Raw genomic sequence first — 19,071 nt, forward strand, 5'->3', positions numbered from 1 at the left:
TAAAAAACAATCAGAGGCTTTATCTCACTAACAGATTAAGCATAAAGTTAAGAGCAACAGATACCTTGAAAATCATCTATCGAGTCCACTCTATCCATTTTAAAAAACAAGAGAATTTCTGTAAGGTTAAGAGAGCTCACTAAGGACTTTAACATGTCAGAAAAGTTTAAAGCAATTTACATTCATTGATTTTGTTCTGGAACGACCAAAAAAGTTTTATCGTTCGGTTGCAGAAGTAATCTGTAAATTTGCTTCTTGTCGTGTTATCCCCAAATCACATCTTTCTTCTAACATTACCCATTGTAAATCAGAATCTCTTCCCTGATGCCCTTTAGTAAATAACTTTTTACTATGGCTTATTATGCAATTATCTGATCTCCTCATGAAAATATGCTTCTAGAACCATAACATGGGCCTTATAGGGCCACAGCTAACTCATCCAGTGCCTCTGTAAGAATTAGTAAAAGTGTCCTCATGGAGGACATAGCCCTCAATGTACTGTCTGACAAACAGCACAGGCTGGATCTCAAGCCCCACTCCACCACACAGTCCCGTACATCTGTGCAGTGCACACACTCCACCAACTTACACGGCAGCCCTGGGATCTTAAAAGGAAATAGACCAAGTGACTCTCAAATAGTAGAGGTGCTCCTTTAGAAAGCAGGGCTAATTTTTGAATTCTGTCTATGAAAGCAGGATTTCAGATATTGAGTTCCCGGGAAGGCTATTTACATTTTCAATATACACATGCCTATAACTTTCTTAGTGATGAAAGACAAAAAAAAAAAAGATAATAGAGGAATAAGAAGCTGACAATAGTTATGGAAGCATGAGAATAACATTATTAATTACAATATAAAGTAATTTTGGAATGTAAATTTTCTTTTCTTTCTTACTTTCCCTTAAAAAACCTTCCCATAAGGCTTTGACTTTTGGTACTGAAAACATGTCGCCACACAAAATACATGAAGAGCACCATTGTGGAAGAGAAGAAACGATGCTGGGTACCTGAAGGTGGACATGAATTCTGACTGAGATTCTGGCATTCTGGTTCTTCCTTGTAGAAAATCTGTATGTCAGAAGTTTCTATTTCTTCATCCTCATGATCTTTCATTTTCTCTTTTGCACCTTTATGGGATCAAACAACATCTTAGACTCTTGACATAACCTGATTTTAGTCCTGATGGTGAAAGCCTTACAATGAGCTTTTAATATAAAATTTTAAACTTCCATTATGATTTCTTGCAAACATCCCCCTCACCTTTTAAAACAATTAAAGGAGCCCTGGCTGGCGTGGCTCAGTGGATTGAGCAACAGCCTGTGAACGGAAAGTTTGCCTGTTCAATTCCCAGTCAGGGCACATGCTCGGGCTGCAGGTCAGGTCCCCGGCTTGGGGCACACAAGATGCAACTGATCAATGAATGCTTCTCTCGCACATTGATGTTTCTGTCCCCCTCCTCCCTCTCTTCCCCTCGCTCTGAAAATAAATAAATAAAATCTTTTTTAAAAATAAAATAATTAAAGGAATCTTTTTGAGTTTGCTATCTCAATGTGGAGTTTGAACTCCAATGTCATTTCAGACTTTCTTACTCAAAGTGAGGAACATAGATCAGCAATTTCCAGAATTTGTTAGAAATGCAGACTCTTGAGCCCCTACTGAATCAGAATCTGCATTTGAACAAGATCCCCAGGTGACTCACATACACACTAGAGAAGCACGATTTAGCAGATATTCGTATCTTGCATTCCTGGCCTGACTCAAGAAATCAGAAATCAGATGTGCATTTATACAGACATTTTCTGGAACAATGGTGATATAAAGAAGCCTGGGAAAAGCTAAAGCCAGACACTCAGACGGTTCACCAAATTCAGCCTTTAAAACAATGCTCTGAGGTTAGTTCCAGGAAGCCAAATGATGGTTCAGTTACTTAACCCCAATAGATTCTTTCTTTCAGTCCTGTTCTGGTTCAGTTCCACGTGGCTTCCAGGCAGAGAAACAAGCAATGTCTGTCATGAGTCTACTATGAAATTGGGTGAGTCTTTTTAACTCTAGAATTTGCAAGCTATTTCTCTGATAATCTAAACCCAGACAGTGAGCTCAGACTCTGCCTTCCCCAAATCCTTTGGACGAGATGGGCTAATTCTGGATGAGAATGGTTTGCCTACCTTTCTCTATAATCCACAGTTCACTGAAATTGCTCTCTTCTTTCTCCAAAGCAAGTTTCAAAGATTTGGGCCAATTCTCCTTGTCTGATCTGAGAAGGCACTCAACCATTCTCTCTGCGCCTGCCATCGGCCCCTTGTTGGAACAAACCTAAGCAAGACAACCATAGTTGATTGATCAATTATTTCAAAGTTCTCCTTTTAAAAGTTTTTATTGAAGAAATACCTCAAGTGCTATCACTGTACACTATGGTTCTACAGGTCTTATTTGTGACCATTTTTATCCCTCTAATAGTCTTTTCTTTTAAAAGATTTTACTTTTTAGAGAGGGGGGAGTGGGGAGAAAAGAGAGGGAGAGAACCATCTCTGTGAGAGAGAAACATTGATCAACTGCCTCTCATACGCACCCGCACCAGGGACCGAACCCGCATCCCAGGCATGTGCTCTGACCGGGAATCGAACCAGCGACCTTTAGCTTTGCAAGAAGATGCTCAACCAACTGAGCCACACCAGTCAATGCCATCCAACACAATCTTTTAAGATACCCTTTTCTTTGCCGTTGTCTTCGACATATTATATTACTATGTCAAGCAAAGCAATCTCACCTTTTCTGAGATCTTATAGCTGATCATTGTCAGCAATAGTAGAAAAACAATCCACTTAACAGCCATTAAAATATGGGTATATTGGCATAGAGAGATATTTGGAAGAATAAAACCAAATACTACCATTTTTTCAGGGTAGTGAGACTTACATGACTATTACTAATCATAATAACTCATTTACTGAGCACTTATTAGGTGCCAAGCTTATGTAAGCACTTTACATGTATTATCTCATTTAATCTTTATAAAAATATAGTAATAGTATACTATATTATTTCCATATTATATGTGAATAAACAGAGACTTCGAGAAACTAAGTAACTTACTTAAGATCATACCACTAGTAAGTGGTTATGTAATAGAGCACCTTCCCCTAAGTCCCCATTGCCCACGGTTTGGGCGTGGGGAAGAAGACAGTACAGCTTTTAAGGCATTTTGCATATCTATGGCAGGCTGGTAGCTCGATAATAGCTGTACTACTGCCTTGGTAAAAGGCTAGGAAAAGGGCAGATGATGCAGCTTAAGATATTTTTTATAAAATGAGGTACAGAGCTCCGAGTCAGCACTTAAAATAAGGGGGGAGCCATAAGGCAGCGGGACCATACAGTTGAAAAGAAGGAAGAAGGGCCCTGTTGTCTACCATGAAGTCTGATGTGAAAGAAGGGCCATGCAGTATGACAGGATGAAGAAGGGCCCCCCGTCAACCATGAGAAGAACCACAATAGAAGCATGTTAGAGAAGCATGATGAAGTAGCAGGTTGTAGCAGCCATGTGAGAAGACGTAGCTATGCAGTTTGTAGTCAGGATTCGGTCATGCGACTGAGCTAGTAGGAAAGCAGGCCTGCTGCTGCTTTGATCATGCCAGCTCCAGCTGACTCCGAAGCCACCAAGGACTCCGCCTTGCAGACCTGGACTCTATCTGGACTCCTGGAACTCAGGACATACAGAAAGGACACTCTCTCAGTACTTGTGCCTTTCCTGGACTTCACCATGATCCAGTGTAACATGGCACATGCTTTTCTGGACTGCTATATGGAGGCTGATGACAATGTACCTCAGATCCTGAAGGAGAGAGCTGATAGATTAGGAATGGGGAACTATTGGGCTTGGTTTTGGCTTACAGACTTTTGGGGAGCAAGGGAAGTGCTGGGTCTCATGGGAGAACAGGGGTTCAAGCTGAAGTGCTCCCAGCCCCCCCCCCACCCCCCAAGGCTGGAATATTGTAAATAAAGACCTGTTTTTCTCAACAGTAATTGTTGGGTCTTACACCAAGGCGCCACATGAACAAGCCTGCTTTGCTCAGTAATAGCTGAGCTAGGATTCTAATAAAATTTGTGTCCAAAGCCTGAACACTTAACCACTATAGTCTACTGTATTTTTCTTTTTATTTGCTGAACTGTCTGATTTTATTTAAATTTGCATAAAATATTATTCACAAAGTAATAATATAATTGAAAATAGGGCAAACCTAAAAAAAACTTGTGACATAAAAACTACTCAGTTTGAGACAAGATAGTAAGAAGCTAAGAAAATTCCTGGGCAGGTGGATTGGGGAAACTGAGACAAAATTAAAACAAACACAAAATAGTTGAGCTCTAGACCTATCTTCCTAACCAGAGAATACATAACCCTCCTGGCCATAAACCACAGGCCTCTGGGGAAGAAAGGTGAATTCTAACGCAAACAGAGAGAGAACACCTGACCAAAGGAGCCAGCTTGGGAAGAAGCTGCAGACTTCCCTTTCAGCTCCCCCTCCCAAGAGAAACAGCACGTCTGCACTCCCCCCAGGAACTTTCCCCTTCCCAAATTCCTATGTTTCCCCTATATAAACTTGCTTCTGGAAGCTCCAAGTAAAGCGGATGTTAGGATTTTACCCGCCACCTTCTCAGAATGTTAGCCTCTGATATTAAGCAAAAGCACAATTATAATCCAATCCCTGTCTCTGCTTTTTGGCTGAGCAGTGACAGGCAGCACAAGTTCTGGTCTCGGTTGCCCTCTGGTTTCAAGTTCACAAAGTATTATTCTAGGTAATTATACCTTAGATTTGAGGACTTTTATGGATTTCAGTGATCTTTCTTGGGTCTAAAACACTATAGAAAACAGAAAACATTTTCCATGTTCAAATTATTTCCCCTAAATTCAGAATTTTATTTCAATTAAATTACCTGTGTAATTTCTTCACATTCCTGATTAATTAAACATTCAGAAATTTCAGGAAGAATATCATTTGGATTAATTCTGTTTTTAAATTCTGGTTGCAAACGCTTTAAAAGCAATCTATACTCCTCCAAGTTTTCAATTTTTTGGAAATCCCAACTTTCAATAGCTTCATAAAGTCCAGAATAACCTGAAAAAAAAAATAGAAGAATTGGTTATTTTTGTGAGACCAACTTAAAAATTGTTAAGTCAATTGACATGGCCCTTCCCTCTCCCATAACTGAGGGCTGGTCAGGTGGCTGCTGACCAGAAGTAACGAGTGTTGTTTTGAACAGGGATTGTAACTTCCTCCTTACAACATTTTGAGAGTGGCTTCCTGTCCTGTAACTGCTTCTTGACCTTTTCTTTTTTTTCTTTTTTTAAAGATTTTATTTATTAACTTTTAGAGAGAAGGGAAGAGAGAAAGAGAGGGAGAGAAACACCTATGTGCGAGGGAAGATTGGTTGCCTCTCGCACACCCTCAACCTGGAACCTGGCTCATAACCCAGGCATGTGCCCTGAATAGGAATTGAACCCGTGACCTTTTAGTTAGCAGGCCAGCACTCAATCTACTGAGCCACACCAGCCAGGGCCAAATACATTTTAGAATTAGCTTGTCAAACTCATGAAAAAGCATATAAGATTTTTACTAGAATTGTACTGAATACAGAGATCAATGTAGGGAGAGATGACATTTTTATTATATCAATTCTTCCTCCCCATGTGCATGGGTATATATCACCACTTAGATAGGACTTCTTTAATATCTTTCAATAACATTTTATCATATTCTCCATTCAGACTTTACACATCTTTTGCTAGGTTAATTCCTAAATACATGCTAACATCCGTTACTATTATAAATGATATTTCATTTTAGATTAGATTTTCTATTTGCTTCCAGTGGGTGAAAATGCAACTAACTTTTGTATACTGATTTTATATCCAATAAACTTGCTACACTCTCCCATTAAGTACAATACTCTGTAGATTCCTTTGTATATTTCAGGTAGACAATTGTATTATTTGCCTGAAAATAGTCTTTACATTGCCTCAGATGAAAAGACATGAACTATATGTAGATACCTCAAAATTAATAGCATTTCACTTTTACAGCATTCTGAAAGAGTCAGGTAAGTAAAAAGAATGAACTAACCTGCATGGTTAAGAGCATCCAGAAAGGCACGGAACCAGCCTTCCTCCTGGAGTTCCAACAGGAACTTGAGAAAAAGTGAGGCAGCCTCCATCACACCCTTGTTGTTTTTCTCAGCCTGAATATACTGCATCTCATCTAGAAACAGAAACAAGAGTGACTCATCAAACTGTAGAACCATTAATCACTGGGAGAAAAACCTGAAAAGGGTTGTCAGCCCTTCTCAAGTGGGGATGGAAACGGTAACAAATCACTGCAATGGAAGGAACTGCAAGAGGACGACAAATTCTCTGCCCATTCTTCACCAATCCTCCCACCTATCCTCTCTGAAAACTCTCCTAGTTTGGTATGGAAGTCTGGGAGCACACTCTAGGGCAGTCCTAAAGAAAAGGAGAAGATGGCAGGGTAGGCAAAGATGTGCTCACCTCCTCCCAAGACCACATCAAAATTATAGCTGAAATACAGAGCAACCATCACTGAGAATCCACTGAAGGGTAGCTGAAGAGAAGTCCTATAACCAAGGATATATATAAAGAAGCCACATTGAAACAGTTGAAAATTTTTTTTAAATATTAAAAAGGAAACAAGTTTCTTAGAGATGTATGAAAAAGTCTCCCAAAACAAGGGAGAAGTCATGGTAGCACTGGATTAGATAGAAGAACAAAGGCTTCCTCCACCATTTTAATAGTCTCTTGTTCTAAAGTCTGAATTATCTGTAGGACTACAATTGTGAGGATAGGACCACTCCATGGTATCAACAACAATTACAGTGGACTCAGCAAGCAGGGTTAGAAATAAACAGAGATATTTTCCTGGTCCTTTTTCCAGGTTCTTGCTAAGATGGTAGTTAATATGGCAGAAAAAAGAAAGTAAGAGGAGCTAAAGAGAAACACAGTGAAACCAGGTAGCAGAAAACTACCCACCAACCTGCAGGTTGTCATACTGACTTTGTACACTGACTCCAAGTCTGGGGTGGTAACCAACCATTGCCTTCACATGATTTGACATTGGTAATTTTCCACTTTTTTTCCATTGTCAGTGAAATGTGAATCGCAAAGGAGTAAGCCAGATGTCTGGATGGTTAACCATTATATTCTCAGATATTAGAAAAGACCATAGCAGGTAACAGACACTCAACAAAGGTATGGTGAGTGAAAGGAAAGAATGCTTTCCTTCTCTGTCTTGGCAAAGATAAAATTAATCCTTTTTAAAAAAATCTTATTTATTTTTAGAGAGAGGGGAAGAGAGGAAGAAAGAGAGGGAGAGAAACATCAATGCGTGATTGCCTCTCACGTGCCCCCAACTGGAGACCTGGCCCACAACCCAGGCATGTGCCCTGACTGGGAATCGAACTGTAGATCCTTTGGTTCGCAGGCTCGCACTCAATCCACTGAGCCACACCAGCCAGGGAAGAACTAACCCTTTTAAAGTGTAAAATTAAATGGTTTTTAAGAGCTGTGAAACTATCATCGCTATCTAATTTTAATACATTCTCATTATTATACAAAAAATATTGTACTCATTAGCAGTCACTCCCCATTAACCCCTTCCCCCTTGGCCTCAGGCAACCAATAATCTGCTTGGGTCTCTAAGGATTTGCTTATTTTGGACATATTTCATATCAATGGTAATCATAGAACATGTAGGTTTTGTGACAGAGTTCTTTCACTGAGCATACTGTTTTCAAGGTTCACCCGTGTATATAGCACATGTGCCATCTTCAGCTTCCTGAGGTAGAATTTCTTGATCTCTTTTGTGTGCTTTCTCAGCTTCTTCATGTCCCTCTGACTAGAGCACGGACACTGCACAGTATACAGTAATTGTCTGGGGATCTGTCTTCTCCCTTAGACTATAACCATGGACATGTTGTAATCATCTTTGTCTTCATCTTTATATTCTAATTATCAACAAATGCCTGGCGCATAAATGTGTCCAGAAAATGTTACTGAAGGAATGGATAAATATTCAGAATTCTGCTCCCTCAGCACCCCTCCAGCATACAGGGTTAGTGTCTAACTCCAAGGGATATTGCAAAAAGTCTGTAGCCCACACCCAGGTCTACCTTGAAATATCATGCATATCCTAAGTAAATATCATGCATAACCTAACCCAGCAGAACCCCAATGACCATGCAAGCTCTCTAGAAGAAACGTCTTTCCCAATATCCAACACGTGGAGAGAATTATAGTAAGAGATACAGAATACTGCTAATGTAATTTAAATACAGCGGTGTATTTGTGTGTGTGCACATGGGAATGTACAGGCATAGGATATAGATAAGCTCCCACTGCTTTCTAATGAGGGCAAATAAATAAATGACTCAAAAAGTGTATATCCAGCCATAACCCTCATTAGTATTTTCACTCTTGTGACTGAATCCTGACTGATAGAAAGTACTTATGACATTTAAAGTTAACCAATAGAATCCAGAGCTTCCAAAGTAGCCAAGGGGGGGAAAAAATAGGACATAGAGAAACTACCAATCTAATAGAAAACAGAAAAATATGGGGAGAAAGCAAAAAGTTTATGGATCCATGTGTATGTGATAAAAGTATAAAGAAATGAACAGGAAACACAAAAAGCAACTAAATGACAAGAGTTGCCTCTGGTGAAGGACTAGAAATATTGATAAAACCTCTATGGTATCTTTAACATTCAAAAAGAAGATAATATTACTGTAACTGGTGTGGCTCAGTGGATTGGGTGTCAGTTAGCAAACCAAAAGGTCCCCAGTTCAATTCCCAGTCAGGGCACATGCCCGGGTTAAGGGCCAGGTCCCCCGTTGGGGGCATGTGAGATGTAACTGAGGATCAATGTTTCTCTCCCTCTTTCTCCTTCCCCTTCCTCTCATAAATAAAATCTTAAAGAAGAAGAACATAATAGTACAATGTTCCTTAGCTTGCTTTTTTAAAAAAAGTTTACCTTTCAGTTACTCTTACTGTGGTTGCATTTTAACTATAAATTAAAACTAACATATATACTTAAAACTATCCTACCCATGTGTTCTCACAGTACACTATGGTTTTCCATCAAAGCACTTACCACACTTTATTATCTATTGTTTATTTAGTTACCTGCCTTCAAATATGCATTCTAATGTCTATTAGGGCAGGGACCATTTCTATTGTGTTCACCACTAATTTCTCAGTTCTAATGTGATGCTTCCTATTAAATAATATGTGTAGTAATATGGGTAAATTATCTCCAGTGCTAGCATAATGCCTGACACATGAGTTGTTTATTGACTCAATACATGAGTGTATGAAAAATGGAATTCACACCAGTTTGTCAGTGTTTCATTCATTCTAGAGAAATCTAAAAGAATGTCTTGCTGGGGCTTACAGTCTTCAGAGGACAGAAGCTACTCTGTGGTCATTATGATGTTACTTTGTTAATTCATTCTGAGCACAACTAGAAAACGCAGGTTCACTGTTGGTGGTACTTTCTCATTACTCACTCCAAAGCCTGTGGTTTGGTCTTGAGAACAATTAGCAAAAAAGTTACCCACCTGCTTTAATGCAATTTCCAAAATCTGCCTCACCTCAGGAAAGATATTTAGGAACCTGAGTCTCTCCCTTCTCTTTCCCCAAAGCCTGCGCTCACCTCCAGCACCAAATACTCCAATACAAATGTACAAAATGGCCATTATCCATCATCATGTGTCTCAAAAGCTGAATAGAAACACCTGAATTGAAACCTAAAGCCATGCAGTCCAAGTCTTGCTCCTCTCGTTTCCAGCTTTTTGGAAGTAACTGGCTGAGTAAGCATCAACGTCCTTGTAGCTCTGACAGTATTTTGTAATCATTTGTGTACATCTGTCCCACCCCCAAAACCTTGAATTGTAAAGTATTTTAAGGCAGGGTCTGTATCTTACTTCCGAATCTCTGATGTCAGCACGAAACTAGACACCCAGTAGACAGTAACTCTTAGTAGAAATAAATGAAATGGACAGTGACTTCTTTCTTCAGCTTTGAATCCAAATAGATGTGCACCCCTAAGAAAGTCACTACACCTCGCTGAAACTCAGTTTCCCCACCCAGGCCGCCAAGGTCACACTCAAATTGACACTCCAGCCTAAAATGTGGGGATGTTGCCATAGACTCTGCGTTCCCAGCAGGCTACCCATCTTGATTATAAGAAGGGGGGCCAAGGAAGCAAAGGGAAAACGCGTCCTGAACTGTTTCCCCGCCCCAAGGGGTGGGCGCCACTGGGAACTACTCACCCTCCTTAAACCAGGGGGCCATGTAGCTCAGGATGTAGGTAGGATCCAGAATCTTCGTGACATAGTCCCGGAAGGCGTGCAGATTCTGCCGCTCCTCGGCCGTCATGGCCGCAGATCAGCTCCCCGCGAAGTCTCCCCTCTGTTGCGCTCCACTCCTTTTAAAGCTCGCAGCGAGCCGGGAGGGGTGTTCCGAAAAAATGAGCTTAGGGCGGAGAGGCAGAGCTGCACGGGAAATCTCAATTGTCAAGGAAAAATCGAAACTGCAACTGGCCGAGGGGAGGCGGGGCAACCGCAGGGCACAGCTGCCGGGTTCCAATTTCCCCGCGAGGTTTCGTTTCTTCTCTGGCTCTCTACTTTTCCCTCTTTTGGGTGCTCGCGGACCCGGAGGGGCAGGAAGGGACCCCTGGAAATTGCTTTTTTGATTTTCATTTTATTTTATTTTATTTTTTGCTTGTATAGCGTAGAGTGTAGATTCAATAAAGTTCAGATTTGAAGTGTACAATTCTGAGTTTTGAAAAACGTGTGCAGTGGAACCACTTCTTTTGGGTTGCGTGGGACCTAGGGTAAGTGTGCGTTTAACGTTACAGGGAACTGCCACCTGTTTCCTTGACCTGCATTCCTGCCGGTAGTGTAGATGCGCATCCACTAAATGCACACACTGGTCAGGTTTTTTTGTTTGCTTGCTCTCTTGGTTGGTGTGAAATGGTGTATTGTGGTTTTAATTTTAATTTCACAACAATTAATGATGTTGAGCACATTTGCATTTATTTATTGGCCACTTACATATCTGTGTGTGTGTGTGTGTGTGTAAAGAATTTGCTCTGATCTTTTGGGTGACTGAGTGGCTTTTGTTTGTATTAAGGGTTTACAAGTTATTTATTCTGGTCACCAGCCCATTGTCAAATACATGTATCCCAACTGTCCTCTCCCAGTCTGTGACTTACTGTTTCATTTTCTTAAAAGTGTTTGAGCAAAAGTTTATTTTGGTGAAACCTAATTTATCAGTTGTTTCTTCTGTTTGGTGCTTGTATCCTCAAAAAAATCTTGGCCTATTCCTAGGTCATTAAGGTATTCCTTGTTTTCTTTTAGAGTCTTAGTGTTTTTAGCTTTTACATTTAGGTCTATGATAATCTCAAATTAATTGTGTTGTAGTGTGAGGTAGGAGTCAATGTCTCATTTTTTTCCATACTTCTAATTGTTCCAGCACAAATTGTTGCAAGTTTTTCCTTCTCCCATTGAATAGCCTTGGTACCTTTGTCAAAAAAGCAATTGACTGTATGTGTGCAGGTCTATTTTTAACTAACCAGTTCCATATATATCTGTTTGCTGATGCTGTTTTATTCTTCTTTGTAAAGATTATATTGGCTATTCCAGGATCTTTGTATTTTGCTATGGCATAAGAACCAATCTGTCCACCCCCAACCCCATCAAGGCTGCATTGAACCTATAGATGAACTTTGGGAGAACTGACATCTTAACAATATTGAATTCTAATCCATGAATTTATTTATATGTTTTCTTTAATTTCTCTAAGCAGTATTTTAGTTTTGAGAGTACAGGTCTTATACATATCTGTTAATTTTATCTTAACTATTATATGTTCTTTGATGCTACTCTAAATGGAATTGTTTCTAAAGTTTCATTTTCAAATTGTTTCAAGTATATAGAAATGCAAGTGCTTTTTGTTTGTTTGTTTTTTAACCTTGTTTTATGCAACTTAGCTAAAATCACTTATTGGGTCTAGGAACTGTTCAGTGGATTCCTTAAATTTTGCTGGGTAATTATGTCATTTGTGAATACATGTTTTTTACTTCTTTCTCTCCAATCTTTGTGCCTTGTATTTTGTTTCCTTATTGTACCACGTATGACCTCCAATAAAAAGTTGAATGAAAGTAGTGAGAGTTGACACCCTTACTTTACTACTAATCTCAGCAGGGAAACATCTATGTTTCACTTTAATTACAATGTTGCCTGTAGGTTTTCTTAGATGACATTTATGAGATTAGCATTCTCTTTTATTCCTGGTTTGCTCAGTTATCACGAATGGGTATTGAATTTTTCAAATGTTTTTTCTGCATCAGTTGAGGTGATCATGTATCGTTAACAAAATGAATTTCATTGATTGATTTTTTAATATTAGACCAACCTAGAATTCCTGGAATAAATCCCATTTAGTCATGGTATACATCATTTTTTATATATTTCTGGATTCAATTTGCTAATATTTGTATATCTATGTTCATAAAAGATATTGGTCTGCAAATTTCTTTTCTTACAATGTCAGGGTTATGCTGGTCTCATAAAACAAGGGTTTGTGTAAGATTGGTATCAATGCTTCTTTAAATGTTTAATAGAATTCACCAATGAAACCATTTGGGCTTGGAATTTTCTTTGAAGATTCTTTAAATGTTTCAATTTCTTTACTAGATGTAAGGCTATTCTGATTTTTTAATTTTATCTCATCAATTTTGGTAAGTTGTGCTTTTTAAGCAATTTTACCATTTCCTCTACATTATTAAATTTACTGACACAAAGTTATTCTTGATATTCCTTATGATCCTTTACCTTTTTAAAAACTCAGTCTTGCCAGGAATTTAACAATTTTATTTATCTTTTCAAAAAACCATCTTTGGCTTTGATATTTTTTGAAATTGTCACTCTATTTTTCTATTTCACTGAGTTCCATCCTAATCATTAGTCTTTTCTCCAACTACCTTTGTGTTTAATTTGCTCCTTTGTTTAAGGTATAAGTTTAGCTCACCAATTTCATATATTTTTCTTTTCCAATATAAGCATTTGAAGTTATAAATTTCTCTTTTCTCAGCTGAGTTCTAACATTCCACCAATCCTGATATATTGTTTTCAATGTCATTCCATTTGCCATAGTTTCTAATACTCCTGTGATTTCTTCTTTTACCTATGAGTTATTTAGAAGTGTGCTGTTTATTTTTCAAATATTGGGAATTTTCTAAACGTTTAGGGTTATTGGCTTCTGATTTTAATCTGTTGAGATAATCACTATGTTATAAGATTTTGATCTTTGAAAGTTACTGTAACTTGTTTTATGGCCCAGCATATGAACTATATTGATGTATCTTCCAGATACTTCAAAATCCTGCGATATAGCGAAAAATCCACGATAAATAATTAAGTATAATATTTTTTTAAATCCCACGATACAGTGAGGCCATGAGAAGTGAACCGTGATATAGAGAGGGACTATTGTATATGCTGCAGTTCTTGGGTACTGTTCTATAAATGTCAATTAGGTCAGTTATAGTGTGGTTCAAGTCTCCTATATCCTTACTAATTTTCTCCCTACTTGTTCTGTCCAGTATTGAGAGGGGGTGTTAAAATCTCCAACTATGAATACTTTTTCGTCCATGTGTCCCTTTTGTTCTATCAGTTTTTGCATCATATTTTGTAGCTCTGTTACTAGATGCATACATATTTAGGATTCTGTTTTCCTGATAAATTATGTCTTTTATCATTATAAAATCCCTCTTTTTGTCTCTGTTAATACTTGTTATTATCAAAGTCTACTTCATGTGATATTACTATAACTGTAACAGCTTTCTTATGCTTACTGTTCACATGATATATCTTTTTCCATCCTATTGCTTTCAACTTCTCTGTTAATATTAAAAGTACATCTCTAGTATACAGCTTATAGTTGGGTCTTTCTTTCCTTTTCTTTCTTCTTTCTCTTTCTCTTTCTCCTTTCTTTCTCTTTCCTTTTTCTTTCTTTCTCTCCTCTCTTTCTTTCCTTCTTTCTTTTTCTTTCTCTTCCTCTCTCTTTCTCTTTCTCCCTTCCTTCCTTCTCTTCGTTTTTGTATCCAGTCTGACAATCTCTGCCTTTTAATTAAAGCAATAAATCCATTCACATTTAATTATTGACATGGGCTTAAAACTGCAATTTTGCTGTTTGTTGCACCCAATTTTGTTCCTCTGCTCCTCTATTCCTTCAATCCAAGTTAATCAAATACACTGTTACTTTTATCTCTTTTAACTACAATTCTTGGTACAGTCATATACTACTTAACCACGGAGATAAAATCTGAGAAATGCCTTGTTAGGTGAGTTCATCCTTGCATGAACATCATAGAGCGCACTTATACAACTTAGATGGCATAGCTTACTACACACCTAGGCTACATGATACAGCCTGTTGTTCCTAGGCTACAAGCCTGTACAGCATGCTACTGTATAAAACATGAGAGTAGATCAAGCACAAAAGAAAATGATGCAGTCAAGAGACACAGTAAACATGAACTGTACAAAGCTGCTGCTAGTATGACATGGCATACTGTTGCAGCAAACTATTTTTATAAGTATAAAGAGTACACTCTAAAGTAGCAATAGAAAGTAGAGTGCAGTAAATACATAAACCAATAACAGCCATTTATTATCATTATCAAGTACTGTGTACTGTACATAACAGTACATGTTATACTTTTATATGACTGGCAGTGCAGGCTTGTTTACACCAGCATCATCACAAAAATGTGAGGGATGCGTTGCACTGTAATCTTACAACAGCTATGACATCCCTAGGAGATTTGAATTTTTCAGCTCCATTTTAATTTTATGGAACCACTGTCTAATATTCCGTCCATATATATTGACCAGCAGTGCATAATTGTATTTTTTAAACTATCTATATGCCTCTCTCTCATCCTTAACTTGTATCAGCCTACTAGAATTAATATTATACCACATCAGGTAAAATGTAAGATCCTTGCAACCACATAATTCCATCTACCCCAGCCTATCCTTTGTGCTGTCATAATTTTTACTTCTGTCATAAATCACATAATACAGAGTTGTAAGCTTTATTGCAAAAAGTCACCTGTCTTGTAAGTAAAATAATAAAATTATAGTCTTTTCTTTTTTGTCATCTACTTACCACTTCTGGTGCTACTCATTGCCATCTGTAAACACTGGTTTCTGTCTGATGGCATTTCCCTTCTGGCTTCTCTGATATATTAAGGCTTCCAGTTGATTTTTCATTTCAAATATTGTTTGTAAAAATTCTAAGATTTCCATTGGTCCCTTTTCTCTTTTCCATTTCTCAACTGAGAACCTCTGTCTGTTCATTCGTAACAACCACCTTTTAAGTTCACATACATATTTCTAATAGTGTCTACAAATCCATTGTGTGGATTATCTCACAGTATGTTTTTGTAACTGCTTTTTCTCTTGATTATGGGCACCTTCACATGTCTAGTGACTTAAAATTTTATACTGGACATTAGAGATGTGCTATAGAAATTCTGGATTCTATTATTTTACTCTGGGGAGTGTTGCTTTTTGTTCTAACATGTTAACTTACCAGCTCCTCGTTTTGAATTTATACAGGCTTTGGGGTTTGTCTGTTCCCTTAATCCAAGGTGAATTGCTCAGTCCTCAGTCATAGTCTTTTCTGCTAAGGTGTGGTCCTTTCCTATGAAAAGCTCTGTATGTTTCCCCTGCCCTTTTAAGTTGGTGGGATCCAAGACTCCGAATTCTGTCTTCCCTGTGGTGGCAGGTAAGATGTCTGTTGACCTTTTTCAGTCTTTCAGCTATTGTTTACATTTGCTCCTTGGAGTCTCCCCTGTATGTTGGCATTTCAGTCAGCTAAGGTTTGAGTGCAGGTTATATGCAAATTTTAGGGCTTTCCCTGTTTCCTTTCTGAAATTTCCCTCTCAGTATCATCACTCTGGCAGCCCCAGGGTTCCATCTTCTAATTTGATGCCTATGGCCTTCTGCCTGCGTTCTAACCTCCATGTGGTACAGGGAGGACCCTCAGAAGAAGAGCCACATAAATGTAGTTCTCATGCACACAGATAAAGTTCCTTCCAGTTTCTGCCTTTTTATCATTCTCCAGGGCCTTCAGATATTTGTTCTTTATGTTTTGTCCATTCTTATAACTGTTACCTATCATAAAAACTGTTCTGCCACTACTTAGTTTTGGAGTTTTAACTGAGAAATCAGATCCAAAATTCCTTTAAAAAGATAAAGGCATGCCTCCTTTTATGCTAACAGTGGGAAGTAACATAGCCTTGAATAACAATGTATTTATCATATATCAGCAATTATAGTATAGACTGAAACTAAAAGAACTTAAGTCCCAGAAATGGAATCATTTGGTAGATTTGTAGGTAAAAGACCTGGGAAGAAGAGGAGTGTCACAGAATGATGAGAAGGAAGAACACAATCTTAGACCATCTCCTCACCTGGGCCTAATTTACCCAACACATTTACAGAGTATCTGTTATATTTCAGGTATTGTGAAAAGCACCAGGTATATAGAGATAAGTGGAAAAGAGTATCCCTTATAAGCCTAGCGTCTGATGTTGAGGAATAAGACAACAAAGATGTAAAAACACAAACAAGTAATTGCCAAATGTGAAGTGATACAAAGAAAGTAAGTAGAGTTATGAAGCAGAAAATAATAAGGTTGGAAAAAACTTTTAATATAGTGGTAAGGGAATATCTTTCTGGATAGGTCACATTTCAGCTGAATACTTAAGAATGAGAAAGAATCTACTATTCAGAAAAAGCAGAGAGAATGGAGTTCCATGGTGGGGGACAGAAAGCACAAATGAGTCAAAAAGAAAAAGTGAAAGACATCCATAGATGGAACTTCATGAACAGGGGTAAATGGCATGTAGTGCTCATGAATAGGTAAACAGGACCTTGTAAGGCAATTACTGAAGTGCAATGAGAACATACTGCATTTAAAATTACATATTTTTTTTTACTTATTTATTTTTAGAAAGAGGGTAAGGGAGGGAGAAAGACAGGAAGAGAAACATCGATGTGGGAGAGATACATTGACCAGTTGGCCTTCACACGCCCCCGACTGGGGACCTGACCCACAACCCAGACATGTGCCCTGACTGGGAATCGAACTGGCAACCTTTCAGTTTGCAGGCTGGCACTCAGTCCACTAAGCCACACCAGCCAGGGCACATACTACAATTTTAAGCAAGGAGTAACAATATGATCACGTTTTTCAAAGATCCCTCTGCTTCCTGTGCAGAATGAGCGAATCAGTTGGTAGGTAACTCAAGAACGAGATGATGAGGGCATAGATAAGGTCAGTTGCAGTGAAGAGTATAAGAAATGAATTGCTTGAGATATATCTGAGAGAGAGGATTGAGTGAACAGCAGCAGAAAGGAAGAGAAAAAAAATCAAGACTGTATCCTAGGTATCTAGTCTGAGCAACTGTGAGCATAAAATGGAGAAGACAGGTTTAGAGCTTATTACATTCTAGTGTGGGAGACGGACAAATAATGTTAAATAGTAATAAGTGGAATGAAGAGAAATAAAACAAGATAACAAGATAAAATAATAAAGAATAATGGAAGCAGTTTATATTAGATGAATTGTGAGGGAAGACCCAAATGACGTGAGAGCGCATGCCATTTGGGTGAAGAGCATTCTACTCAAAAGAACAGAAAGTTCCAAGGCCTAAAGGCATGAGTGAACTTAGCCTGCAGTAGAACAAGAAGTGAGCAGGGCTGATAGAGTGGAGTGGGCTGGGGTTGGGGGAGAGACAGGAGGCTAAGGCACTTCATGTAAGGCCTGACAGAACAAGGACTTTGGTTTTGATCTGAAATATGATGAAAACCATAATCTCAGATTTTAAAAGGATCACAGGGAATGACTGGAGGGCAACAAACTGCGGAAGGCAGGGGTGAAAACAGAGGGACCAAGTAAGAAGCTGCAGCACTAGTTCAAGTGAGAGATCATGGCATCTTGGATTAAGATCAAAGCAGTGGAGGTGAACTCACAGGATATATAATCCTAAATTCCACACAATTTGCTGACGAACTGGACGTAGGTTGTGTGAGAGAGGAATCAAGGAGAACTATAATTTGTTTAACCTGAGCAGCTACAGGAATGGTGGTGCCAGCTGTTAACACTGGAAGAGCAGAGGGCTTGGAGGAGGAAATTGAGAATGTGAGCGCTGGTTTGCTGGTAAGAATGATCCACAGGCAGTACTTTGCAAACATTAATGTGCACACGGATCACCCACAGGTCTTGTTAAATGCAGATTCTGATCCAGTAAATTTGAAACTCTGCATTCTTAACAAGCTCCCTGGTGATGCTGATGTCGCTGGTCCACAAAACCTCACTCTTGAGTAGCAAAATCACTAAAAAAATAAAGAACAAAGGAGGATAATTGAAAAAATCAAAGTTGTTATTAAAGTGAGAGTAAGTGAAATCCAGAACACACAGATTAGTCTAGAACAGTGGCTCCCAGACTGGTTTGCAGGCCAGCAACATAAGAACCATGCAGAAACCTGTTTCACATTCTTGGCATTCCAGACCTTCTGTATCAGAAACTGTGGGGGTATGTCTCAGCAATCTGTTTTAACAAACCTTCCACATGGTTCTGATACATGTGAAAGTTTGAGAACCGAAGGCCTAGAGCAGCGATTTTCAGCCTTTTTAAATCTCATGGCACACACAGATTACTAAAATTGTGGCACACCAAAAAATATTTTTGCTCATCTGACAAAATCTAAGTATAATTTTTATTCATTCACACCAGACAGCTATTGTGTTGGCTGTTGTCATTTTTTTATTTGATAATCTAAGGGAAAAGAGGTGAGTGCACCTGACTAAATAGGTATTGCATGTTTTAAAAAATTTTTCTGGCCAGTGTAGATCATTTGTTTGGAGCATTGTCCCGTAAACCAAAAAGTTGCAGGTTTGATTCTTGATCAGTTTCGGTCCCTAG

The 19,071-nt window shown here is 38.5% G+C and overlaps 1 protein-coding gene across 2 annotated transcripts in view; it reads right to left on the bottom strand.

Annotated features, from left to right (window-relative positions):
- The window catches only part of RIGI (RNA sensor RIG-I), a 47,367-nt gene extending 36,652 nt beyond the window's left edge, over positions 1-10,715 (bottom strand). The window contains exons 1-5 of one of the 2 annotated variants that reach the window (XM_090274252.1): positions 10,340-10,715; positions 6,121-6,255; positions 4,934-5,115; positions 2,167-2,314; positions 1,009-1,128 (exon numbers count right to left, since the gene is read on the bottom strand). In XM_090274252.1, coding sequence (XP_090130378.1) covers positions 1,009-1,128; positions 2,167-2,314; positions 4,934-5,115; positions 6,121-6,255; positions 10,340-10,445 — 691 coding nt within the window. In that variant the 5' untranslated portion in view covers positions 10,446-10,715. The remainder of the gene's footprint in view (positions 1-1,008; positions 1,129-2,166; positions 2,315-4,933; positions 5,116-6,120; positions 6,256-10,339) is intronic. The other variant, XM_090274251.1, reaches the window with a different exon arrangement.
- Positions 10,716-19,071: the final 8,356 nt, after the last annotated feature.

The sequence above is a fragment of the Furipterus horrens genome, unplaced genomic scaffold (genome assembly GCF_987537825.1).
Source record: "Furipterus horrens unplaced genomic scaffold, mFurHor1.1.pri manual_scaffold_4, whole genome shotgun sequence".
NCBI classification, from domain to species: Eukaryota; Metazoa; Chordata; class Mammalia; order Chiroptera; family Furipteridae; genus Furipterus; species Furipterus horrens.